Consider the following 12,518-nt stretch of genomic DNA (forward strand, 5'->3'; position numbering starts at 1 on the left):
AGAAAGAGACATAGCTGCAGATGTGAGACTCTTAAGTACAGTTAGTTTCCTTCACCATATCACCAGTATATTCATAAAACTTTACCAGAGTATCGCCGATTCCTAATCACCTTCCTAGTAGTTTTTTTTTTTTTCCCAGATACATATAAACAAATGAAACAAAAAAGCACAAAGTGGTGTGAATGGGCTTTAAAAGACATTGCCTGCAGTTCTGACTGCCATCAGTACTAGGTGGCAGGTTCATGCCGAAGTCAGCTCAGAGCACCGCTTGTATTTCCCTCAGACAATTAAGGAGCACGTTATTGACCACAGGTAACGGAAGTGACCTTTCATTGCCTTTGCACAGGCAGATTGAGTAGACCCTCTGCTGACAGGTTGAGTAAAACCGACTCTTTCGGGTCACTCCTTTATGAGGATCGACATAGCAATGCAGGAAGGCCCGGAGGAGTCATTCGATGGAGCGGCTCACAGTTGTGTTTTTTTAGCGATTGTATCACCGAAAAGAAGCAGGTAATCACTGGGATTTGCAGAAGGCGCAGCGCTGTAACAAGCAATTTCTGCTTGTTGTCACCGTTACAATTTGTTTTGTTGTAAGACAGCCCTGAGGGGGAGAGTGATCTCCCGCTCAACCCTCTGGTATGAACAGACTCTCTTATTACCTATCATCCGCACCCCCACCCCGACCCCCCTGCCGACTGAGGTGGGTGTCAGTGCTTCGCCGCTCCCCGTCATCAAAGGATTTGCCAACTGGGACCGTCCCGTGTCACGTGTACAGTACCAGTCAAAAGTTTGAGTACGCTTGCCGGAAGCTCATTTTTCGTAATTGACAGTACAGTACGTCCATGTCATTATCTTGAGTTGGCCTTCACCCTCCTTCTTACCACTGTGCCCCTTACCAGATATAAATATGTTGCAGGAAGTGACTTGCTGAAGACTGAAGGGTTACACAATTACTATAATCTTCATAGAACAGTATGCCTCTGAAGTGTGCTGTCATCACAGTTGAGATTGCCATGGACTTGGCAAAGATCGCAGCTCTGTGACCAGCAAAGCAAAGCCAGACACAACACTGTCAAGCAAACACTTCCCAAGCTGGACAGTGGGAACCACACAGACATTCACACTCTACATCTTAGTTGCTTGCTGAACCCAAATATTGAACATTTTGACTCATTGGTCAATAAGACCATCTTCCAATCTTCCAACCAGGTTTATGTGTCTTTTGGGTCCAAGCAGGTGTACTCAAGCTTCTGGAGCAAGGGAAGCCTCAGCCTTGGTTTCCACTCTTGTTCTTGTTTTATGAGCCTTATTGTAACCCCGCTCCATTTGTCGTTTGGTATCTCATGAGCCTTTTGTTCTTTGATGGATACTTCAGTTGCATAGCAGTCGTCTTTTTTTTTTTTTTTACTTTCTAAGTACCCTTGGTTCAAATACGGCCTTTTTAAGCTTCAGTGTCCAATGGCAAATGAATTCGCTGAGCTGCACGAAGGGAGACTGTAGGGCTTAAAGGGCTTTTAGACCACAGACATTATTTGTGTCCCCTTGCGGTGTTGCCTTTTGTTCAGCACAGAGTGCAGACATTGGCTTAGGTTGTTTCTGGTACATTTGTTAGGTATCGTTGAGGAACCCAGGCATATGTCCAAGTTCCACGATGAACTGCTGAGTCCGGAGTGCTAATGGATGGAGTTATAATTTCAGTGATCGGCAAGAACATCCAGATTTGTTTATGGCATCTAATTGAGTCTGGCTGAATGCTTGGTTGTCCTCCGCTGGCAGGCCCCTGATACCTGACCTCTGTTGGCCCTGTACTCATACTTTAGCCTCTCGCTGACAGTTTTGTACTGGTCTCATCTCGACTTATTCTTGTTGCTGTTAGCTGATGCATTTATCCTAAAAAGGAATTTATTTCTTATTCTGTCTAATGTTCTAACGAAAGAAATTGCAGTCTATTATCTTCCTCAAGGTAGAACACAGATCCTGTCCAAATTCTCTGTCACTCCCTCATCCCATTCTACGTGTCTGTCCATGTCCTTCAAGCTGGCTATGTCCATGTCTGCCCTGAGATGTACCCGGACCCTGCCCTCATCTCACCCTGACCCCACTCTGAACGGCTCCTAACTCCACCCTGACCCCACCCTCAGCGCACCCCAACTCCACACTGACCCCATTTTGTCGGCATGCATCTCTGCGCAGGAACTGGAGGAGCGTCTGCGGCAGCAGCATCACATGGAGCTGCAGTCCCTGCGGGAGGCCCACAGGCAGAGCATCGAGACCCTCCGGCAGCAGTCGGAGCAGGAGCTGCAGACATTGCGCTTCGAGCTGGAGGATGAGGGCAAGGCCATGCTTGGTAAGACCACAGCGATCCCACCCACCCCCACCCACTCCCCAAGCCACCAACTGTTTTTGCTCCAAGAATCTGAAGGTGACACGTATGATTAATGTCTTATGAGTCTCGTGGGTAACCTCGCCCCCTCCCCCCGCAGCATCCCTGCGCTCCGAGCTGAATCACCTCCATGCCTCGGCCATCGAGCACCTGCGCCAGACGCACCAGCAGGAGACAGCCGCTGCCAAACTGGAGCTGGAGAACGCCCTGGAACAGAGCCGCCAGCAGGTCCGTCACACAGCCATTGTGGAGAATCACCTGTTTGAATAGCACAGCAACACTTACACGGAGAACAAAAATGGGAATCTGGGGTGTGCTGACAAAAAATTTAAACAAAATTAAGAAAAGTCCATTTCTACCGTGAGCCATCTAAAGCAATGCCGACACAACATTAATATAAAAAGTCAAGATATTTTTCCAAGAGTATTTTCAAGTCTGGTGCTCGTAAAATGAACCACCTGAGCTTGAAGACAGAGCAGCAGACCTTCCTGTCTATTTCCTATCTGATATATGATTTCCCTGCTGTCCACTTATGCATTATTTATTTAAACATTCAACATTTTTTTATTGCGGTATACATGAGAAATTAATATTCCAGGACACGTCCTTAGCCTGTCATTTGCTCTGACACGGCTGTACTGGAGGACATGCCCGGCTGAGGCCTCCTGACTTTTCCCCCGGCCGCTGCTGCACTCCCGGCCCAATGCCAAAACCAAGTCCAGACACTTTCCTCTGACTGTAAACCTTCCTGGAGGGATCAATGCCCTTCAAACACCCTTCCTGTGTCCTACATCTCCTCTAATCATTCGTAGACAGCCTTTCCCACTCCCACACGACACCATTCCTGATCCGGTAAACCATGTGTCTGCTCCGTACGGCAGTCTCCTAAACACACGTAGTGCTTAGAAGGCCGATTAAAGGGGCATGTTAATCAGATTGGCTTTGTGTCACTTAACAGGTTTTTGTCTCCAATATTGGGTGGTCCCGCTGCCTCTGATCTTCCAGACGAGTCCCAGTCCTTTCATGTGTTTTCAAAGGAGTCTCAGCACGCCTGCCTTCGCCAAGCACGTCGTCCGTAGCGCGTCTTTGTGCGCGAAGCCGAATGCGCACAAAGCTCTGCGAGACCCCTCTCCAGGAGACCGCGGTCTCGACGAGAACACGGGCCTGTTTTTCGTCGCTTTGCTGTTTTAATTGTGCTCCCATAGGAGGGTGTAAGAGAGAGACAGAGCCCTGCAGCTCCATTTCTTGTACTGAGCCGACGGATTGGCTCGCCCCCCGTTTGCGGCTTGGATGAGAGCGTTTCTCGGGACAGTAAACAGCAGATTGCTGAGAGGTGTCATCTCTGCATTGCTGACAGATCCTGCCAAGTGCTTTTTTTCTCTGCATCAACACCGTGACCCAGCTTCAGGTTCCCCCCAACCAAGTGAGCGACAATTTGTAGACGTAGAGCCCGTAATGAAAGAGGCATTGCGCTGTTCCTTCTTAATAAAAGCCTCCCGAAGTGTCCTCAGCCAGATCATTCTGTTTCTCTCCCTGGCATTTCTGTTTGTTTGCAAACTGTGATTCACGCCAGCTAATGAGAGCCATCCCCCAGATGCACGTGGCAGGAATTCCGCCTCCCTGTCGCAGCCTCCTGATCCCTTGTAGCCCGCTTCTGATTTATGCCCCTCCATCCGCTCCTGCAGCCACATGGCTTCATAAGAATGCATGCTGAAGTGTGGTTCGGCCTCGGGACCAGAGCGAGATCTGAAGACCCTTTTCCCGGCGGATGGGGATGACTGATCCGGGTCTTGATCGCACCTCGGTGTTGCGGCTGCTTCTTCTGATCAGCCTGCTCATCGGCTGTGTTCGCTGGGAAGCCAGCGGCTGCCATGGTGAGCTAAAGTGCTTAGTGAGAACCCATGAGGCCCTTGACCATCCGTTGTAAAGATGGTCTGTCCACAGCATTGCATCACCCCAAAGACTGTACCAACTTTATCCACCACCAGGCAAAAAGATATATATATATTTCATTCCACTGTCCCCAATACAGGGGGGGGGTGGTGGTGGTGCAGTGGCTTTGGCCAGGGTCTGCTCTCTGGCAGGTCTGGGGTTCGAGTCCTGCTTGGGGTGCCTTGTGATGGACTGGTGCCCCGTCCAGGGTGTCTCCTCCCTCTCCAGCCTTGCACCCTGTGCTGCTGGGTTGGACTTCAGCTCACTGCAACCCCCTGCTTGGGACAAGCAGCTTCAGACAGTGCGTGCGTGTGCGTGTGTGCGTGTGTCTCCGTCCGCATTAAATTAAGTTTACTTAAATTCTGTGCTTGTGTCATGGTCTCCACATATAGTCATACACTGATGGGTTTCCAGTTGGAGTGCTGTAAACAGGTCACAAAAAATTTTCATTGGGGGGTAATTGATGGACCAGTGCTGAAATATTCATACTGGACCAATGCCAGTTCACTCCCAAGCTGGTGGTTTTAGCACCAACTTCATGACAGGCTTTTAAAGCTACATATCTCTGGGAAGAGTTCTTCAGAGTTGTTGCGTTGCCCCAGTGCAACCTTTATCCTAGTGGGAGCCGGACTGACTTCTGTTGAGCAGCTGTGTGTGCTTTTACAGAGCAAGCTCGGCAATATTTATCATCATTTTACTTTGGACACGTGTATCAAGAGCGATTTTCAAATTCTATGCCTCTTCACACAGTTGAATATTTTTGTGATGTCAGGTACCTAGCAGAAAGTTACCTCTCTATATCACCTCTCCACCTTAGTAGAGACTCAAACCAGCAACCTTAAGTTTTAAGTGCAGGTTACGAATCCACCGTGTTACTGGTTTCAAGTCAGGTAGCAGGTAATCTAGTGGATAGAGCTTCGGCCTTTGGACTCGGAAGTTGCAGGTTTGACTCCCACCTGCTGCTGTAGTACCCTTGAGCAAGGTACTTACCCTGAATTGCTCCAGTAAGAATCACCCAGCTGTGTAAATGGGTACATAGCTGTAGATAGTGTAGCGCTGTAAATTGCTTTAGAACAAAGCTTCAGCTCAATGAATAAATGTAAGTCCAAGTTCTCTGTGTTACTTGCTACAGCAGAAAATGGGAGATGAGTGGACTCCTGGAATTTACATTTGCACTTATTTATTTGGCAGAAAAGTCAGCGAAAACAACCGTCTATTCAACAACAGATGAAGAGCTTTAGATGCAGAAACAAAATAATCAAAGCAGAGCTTTTTGGTTTGATACACCATTTTGATACACAATACTGAAGCAGTCAGATAGGAAATACCGTGATTACCATAAAGGGGGCGCGGTGGGTTTGGCTACGGCCTGCTCTGTGGTGGGTCTGGGGTTCGAGTCCTGCTTGGGGTGCCTTGCGGCGGACTGGCGTCCCATCCAGGGTATGTACCTTGCGCCCTGTGTTGCCGGGTTAGGCTCCGGTTTGCCGCGACCCCGCTCGAAACAAGCAGTTGTAGATATTGTGTGTGTGTGTGTGTGTGTGTGTGTGCATGTGCGATAATCATAGCAGATAGTTTGTGCATATTTATGTAGGTATTGGGAGATCAGGAGAAGCATGAGTCTGAAAGAGATGTTTTAAGACCCTGCTTGAACACTCAGAGGGTTTGACAGTTGTGAGGGACAGATGTAGTTCATTCCACATTGGGATCAAAACCAAGAACCACTGGACTTTTGATTCTTGACTCATGAGTGGGACAAGCAAGCATCCAGCACTGAAGGAGCATATTATTCCTATTGTAGTGTAGGCGACGATCAGGTCCTGGAGGTATCAGGGTGCTGATCCTGTAGTGGTCTTGTAGGCCGTAACCAGAGCCTTGAACCTGATACAGGCAAGTACTGAGAGCCAAAGGAGCGAGAGTACAAGAGGCACATGAGAACACATTGACATTTGACACGTTAGATGTTAAGGTCAATCTGTCTCTTTGTCCAGTGTTGCAACAGGTCTGTTATCAAGAACAGCAGTGTATCATGATTCATGGCTGTCAGTGTGTGTCCCTTTGGACATCAGCTGATTTCACAGGTTGGTCTCCATCACTCTTGATATCTTCTGGTTTTACTGCAGACCATATCTCAAGGATCTAGGTTAAGGAATGCAGTTTCTTCTCCTAGATAATGATAGTTAATGGGCCAACATCATCTTTGGCCTTTCACCTCCTCCTTCTCTTCACAAACCGTAAAGAAGCCGTCCTTACGGAGTAAATTCTAAATGGTTCATTGAATTTCCCAGCGCACACGTCTCCCGACGCAAACACGAGATCTTAAATTCAGGGTACTTTAAAACAGCAGTATCATTCTACCGTGGGCTGATGCTTTGTGTTTCTCTGAAAAGACGTGTTGCAGGTTTGAATGAAGGTAAAGGCTGATGATCACGCTGCTCGAAAGCATGTTTACCAAAATTGTCGTGGGCATGAGATGGCGATCTGATTACTCGGGAGCCATTAACTTTATAAGACACGCAGCTTGCTTGATTGTACTCAGCGGGTGTTGTTAAATATCGGCCATAAAAGCGAGACACGCAGACAAAAGTCGCGGCTATCGGACTGGAAAATGATCCCTGGAACAAGTTATGCAAAATTAACACACAATTTAAGAAAATGCAATATAGTCGTGCAGTGCGTGTCGGGGTAAAGTAAACTTTATTGCGAGCTTTATCTGTTTTCCTGTTCTTGTGTGCGCAGTTCCGTAGGTGGTTTTAATTTCCACGTCGCAATGTGGGGGTTAGGTATGAAAGAAGTTGCTCCTTTACATCGGGAAGAGAAGCGAAGGCAACCATCACGACACGTTTGCATCAGGATCGCCGGCACGGCCGGATGAGCCGTGGCAGCGAGACAAGTACAGCTGGGGGGCCTGATTGGCTGGCAGAGGGGCGTCAGCAGGGGGCGATTTCCCGCTCACTGTGACGTCCTTGCCTTAAGCACCGCCGCGCGCAATGGGTCTCCGAGTCACCCTCTCGGTCGCTGACTGCTTCATGCCCCGATCCCGTGACCGTCGTCCGCCGCACTAGCCGTTTCCAGTTCGGCCGTGAAGATAATTGAGCAGAATGAAACATGACAAAAACCAGTGTCCTCTAGAGTTCCCCGTTACCATTTCAAATAATCCTTTCCGTCCCAGGAATTGTGTCTGGCTTGGGCAGCTGTTCCGGCTGAATTTCGGAGATATGTCTCCGTACTCACTTACGTACTGTTGTACCGGACACCTTCAGGTGGACTGTTCATGTCCTGTGTTGGGTGTCCATACATGCAGCGCCAGTCAAAAGTTTGAGTACACTTGCTTAGCTTCCCGCAAGGCGCGTCCCAAACTTTCTTCCCAGCTCTTTTGCCGCAGTTCCCAAAGACTGGTACCGCACGGCTACTGATATGTGACTCCTAAATCCCGGAATATGTTTAAACTGCGTGTAAATGTGGCCTGAGCTGAGAACTGCAGTCGAAACATCAGCACGATCCGTTCTTAAGTGGTCTCTGTGTTCTTTACGGTGCGTCTAATGTTCGGCTGTCACGCTTTCTATAGTCCGTGCACACCGCGCCGTTTTGGAAGGGAAACGGCTGGTGCTGCGTGGGTCGAACGCCTCCTCTTAATGCATTTCCGTGTTAATCTGTTTCCGCGCTTTAACAAGGCAGTAGACTCGGCGCTTTCTTTATTGATACAAGGTGTGTCCAGAACCGGTGAGTCAGGCAGGCTAAAAAGTACAGGAATGTGGGGAAAGGCACAAAATGCGAGGTCATCATCAATATTAAAAGCCCCTAGTTCAATGTTATAAGACCCAGCAAAGTAGAGATAGCGAGGTGCTGAGCGTTTGGTCACGTCAGCATTCTTTGCATAGATAAGGTTTGTGCTGTTGGCAGGTCACTGCAGAAGGTCCTCGGTTCACCCGTGTTTGTGTTGCGCGCGTCTCCCAAAAGGAACGAGAGCTGCTGGGCCGCATCGCCGACCTGCAAGAGGAGGTGACCCGCAGGAAGAACCACATCGCGGACCTGGACCACGAGATCCACACGCTCAACGAGAACATTAGCACACTTACCAAAGAGCTGGAGCTCAAGGGGAAGGAGGTGCTCAAGATCCGCAGCGAGGCCAACCAGCAGATCAGGTCAGTGGGCTCGACCGGGACGTGGCCTTGAGGCCCGGGCGCACGGTTGAGATCGGTCAGCTACGGGTCAAGTGACTTTGTTTGTCCGTACCGTTTTCATTCTAATGTCCGCTGCTCGATTCTTTCTCATTTTTATTTCACCCGCCAGGAGAGTTGTGAGTGAGTGTGTCTTTTGGCGGTCGTCCGGGACTCGCGTTGACCCTTTGATCAGAAATATGCAGAAGAAAGAAGAACAGAGGAATGTTAATTCGACTTACGTGAAGAGCTAAGGGAATAAGGAAAGAAGTCATAAGCCAGATAATTTGAAAGGGAGCGAGAGACAGTGTTTTCCAATTTTGCAAAGGATTTTGAATATGTATATTTAATACTCTTTCCCTTCTCTTTAATGATTTCTGCCCATCAACGTTTTATGTATTGCAGCTGTTTCTGTGGAATATTAATGGAAATGCGAGACTGCTTCAGCACGGGTGCAGGCCTACATATAATCCGTCATCGCTTTTTTCTGAAACCGATATCAATATTTCAGAGTCCGGTATTAATAAGTAATGCAGGCAGAGGATTGTATGGCAGCCCCTTATTAGAATTACAGGTGATGTTTGTTGAATTAGAGATGCTTTTATTTTTTAAAAAAGTTAACTGCATTGAAGTTCCCTGCTGAAGGCTAGGCTTCAAACCCTCTCGCAGTGAATGTTTCCCTTCCAATTATTCAACATACTTCAAAATACCGCAGCCCCAGATAAAAATATCAGATAAAGGTTCCCAGGAGAAAACACTGGAAAAGCTTTTCTCTGCTCGCCATGCTTAGCTGCCGGTGTCGTCCGGCTTGTCCCCCCCCCCCCCACTCAGATCTTGAGGACGGGTGTGTTTCTGTGGCAATGGCAGTTTTGGTGAGAGATGAGCAGCAGCGAAGGAGTAAGTAAAGCAGCTACTGTCTGCGCTGACAAAAAAAATCAATAAATAAATAGAGAAAAGTGTTTTCACTTATGGGAGGCAGTGATATCCCCCCCAGAGAGCCACATCAATTATAGATGTCTGTCTTGGAAAGGGCTACTGTATTAGGACAAAAAGAAAGATGGGTAAAAAATCGTTTGAAAAAATCTTACTTGTTTTCTCAGTTATTTTGTAAAGTCATGCTCACCAGTATTACATTACATTTATTTATTTAGCAGACACTTTTCTCCAAAGCGACTTCCAATGAACTCTGTGTAGTGTTATCAGCCCACATACCTTATTCACCGCGATGACTTACACTGCTAGATACACTACTTACACTGGGTCACTCATCCATACATCAGTGGAACACACTCTCTCTGTCACTTACACACTATGGGTGAACAGCATGTCTTTGGACTGTGGGAGGAAACCAGAGCACCTGGATGAAACCCATCCAGACACGAGAACATGCAAACTTACACTGGGTCACTCATCCATACATCAGTGGAACACACTCTCTCTATCACTCACACACTAAATGCATGTTTGCGTTTGGGGCCTGGGATCCCTATTAAAAGATGCCCCTTTGGATCTTTGAAACTGTGTGTCCAGGGCCCACGAGCAGGACCTGACAAAGAAACACGAGAGGGAGATGGCCGAGATGAACGCCGTCCACAACCGCGAGGCGCAGAACATGCTGTCGGACTTCAACAAGGCCCAGGAGCTGCTGAAGGACAAGATCTCCGCGCTGCAGATCCTGTATGTTTATGTTTTGTCTGTGTGTGTGTGTGTGTGTGTGTGTGTGTGTGTGTGTGTGTGTGTGTACATTTGCAGTCAAAAGTTTGAGTACACCTGGATAACTTGGCCGATTCTCATATGGGACAAACTGGGCGGAAGAGGGAAAGGGAGGTGACTCGCAAGTGTTAACACCTCTCTGGGAACTAGTGCAGAATAGCTGGGAGCAGAGGATTCCTGCTCAAACTTGTGAACCAAATGATTCAAAACTAGTTTCCAGCAAGTGTACTCACTTTTGATTGGTACCGTGATGTGTCTGTATTCAGTCTGTGTCTGACTGAGGGAGAAAGGAGTGATGTGAACATAAATCAAGGGTGCAATGGATGGAGAGAGAGCAATAACTGGGAAAGGGAGGGAAATAAGTGCGGGAAACCAGAGCACGGTAACTGGGAAACGAAAGAGAAAAGAGAGAGAGGAGAGTAGGAAACGGAGGGAACAGTAACTGAGAAGAAGATGAGAAAGAGAATGGTTTCTGCTCAGCTGGAGAAAGCCTGGGCCATTTTGGGACATGACATAGCCAGGGAGAGCAGCCCCTAGAGGAACAGCGACCTCCAGCATAGAGTCCTGTCTCGTCACCCCGATTCCCCTGTGTCCTGCCCACCCAGCCTTCCCTCATTAAGTCGTCGTGCCACATCGACCCCGCTGGTGATGGAGTGGCTCTTCTGTGCTCGGGGGAGGGGTATTGTGTTCCCATTCCTTCAGCCCTCTTCAGACTTACACCTTATGAATGCATGAGGGTTTGAGTGCGTGAGCGTGTAGAGAGTAGGGGTCCGTCTGCCTGGTACCTGCCGAGAGTGACCGACTGCTCCAAACGGGGTCGAGGGAACAAAATGTGCAAACCGGACGAAAACATCCGAATTGTTCTGCAGAAAAAAGTGTAATGGAATCTGACCGAGATTCATCCGATGGAGTGGTGCCCAAAAGCAGAACAGCGTAAGCGAGAGCGCTGATTTATTATTACATCACTTTTTTAAAGTGTGTGTGTTTATAGGGGGGGTGAGCGCATGGGCACACGTTACATGTAATAGACCCACAAGCCTCAGCCCCGGCTGGAGCACTGAGACCGCTTCTCTTACTGTCAGGGGGTGACCCAGTTTACGGCTGCTTGAATGAGAGCGCCATCTACACTCGCACAGAGTAACTGCACCCGCCCTTCCCTCTTTCACGGCTTTCACGCCACCTATGGGATGCTCCGTTGCACCATTAGCAACAGCAGCGCAGTCCCACGCTCCCCAGCTGTTCTCGAAGTGTGCTGACACGCATAATTAGCCTCTTTCATTCATCAAAATGGGAATGGAGCAGCGGACGATTCATTTTACGCTCCCCAATTTCATCTAATTACATTCTGGCTAACGGTGGGAATTTTTTTTTTTTCCCCGAAGATGACTGGATTGATGAGACGAATACAGTCCAAATTTAAATAATCTCACTTTGTCCGCGTAACCATGGTATGGATGAATCTCCCAGGACTTGTGGCAGTACAGTTCTCTTGGTGTAAACAGGTGATTTTCACTCCCATCTCCGCTCAGCAGCCAGTGGCACCACAGTTGTCATCAGTGAGCCGGTGGATCGTCCTTTCCCCTGCTGGGGACGGGTTTATTGCCTTTTAACAAAATTTAACATGACACTGTATTCGTGATAGCCCCCGTTCCCCACCCCAATTAATCACGATTGCATGCAGTGGCCCTAGAATTAATCTCCTCCCACTGCTAAAATTCCTGCCATTAAAACTTCATGAAAGTTTTATTTCTGGGCAACTGCTCACATATTCAAACATCCCTGTTGGCAGCATCACATCCCAAGTCTGACCGCATTTTACCTCCTGTTTTCAGGCTCTCCGCTTGTTTTGTGTTTACTTTCGTCATCATCGACAGCTGGGAGATGAGAACAGAGAATTATTGTAGCCGAAAAGTGCATTTTCGTTCGTTAAAGGCAAACAAATGGAGGCTGCTGGGATTATAGTAGTTAGAACTGCTGCTTTCAGACCCAGAACTTACAAGTTGGAATCTCACTTCCAGCTACAGTACCTTGGAGCAAGGTATTTAGCCTAAATTGTTACAGTAAAAACTACCCAGCTGTATAAATGGGTGGATAATTTAAGGTAACTTAACATAGTAAGTCACTCTGGAGAAAAGTGTCAGCTAAACGAGTAAATATGATGGTCTTCATGGTGTGTCGATAGACAGAACATTGACTGTTCTCATTTTGTAAACCCTCAGCTACAGTGTGTTACAGCACTGCTCACGATCAGTACCAGGCTTCAATGGAACCTCGATGATAGTGCAACAGTATGGACCTTTCCTGGGTTTTTAGCGTTTAAACTGTCCTTACTT

At 48.0% G+C, this 12,518-nt stretch overlaps 1 protein-coding gene across 3 annotated transcripts in view; it reads left to right on the forward strand.

Moving 5' to 3' along the window:
- Nucleotides 1-12,518, forward strand: part of fam184ab (family with sequence similarity 184 member Ab) — a 73,369-nt gene that overhangs the window by 53,875 nt on the left and 6,976 nt on the right. For all 3 annotated transcript variants that reach the window (XM_018742540.2, XM_018742542.2, XM_018742541.2), the window contains exons 11-14: nt 2,194-2,347; nt 2,484-2,611; nt 8,273-8,457; nt 10,003-10,149. In XM_018742540.2, the coding sequence (XP_018598056.2) occupies nt 2,194-2,347; nt 2,484-2,611; nt 8,273-8,457; nt 10,003-10,149 (614 nt within the window). The remainder of the gene's footprint in view (nt 1-2,193; nt 2,348-2,483; nt 2,612-8,272; nt 8,458-10,002; nt 10,150-12,518) is intronic.

The sequence above is a fragment of the Scleropages formosus genome, chromosome 1, assembly GCF_900964775.1.
Source record: "Scleropages formosus chromosome 1, fSclFor1.1, whole genome shotgun sequence".
NCBI classification, from domain to species: Eukaryota; Metazoa; Chordata; class Actinopteri; order Osteoglossiformes; family Osteoglossidae; genus Scleropages; species Scleropages formosus.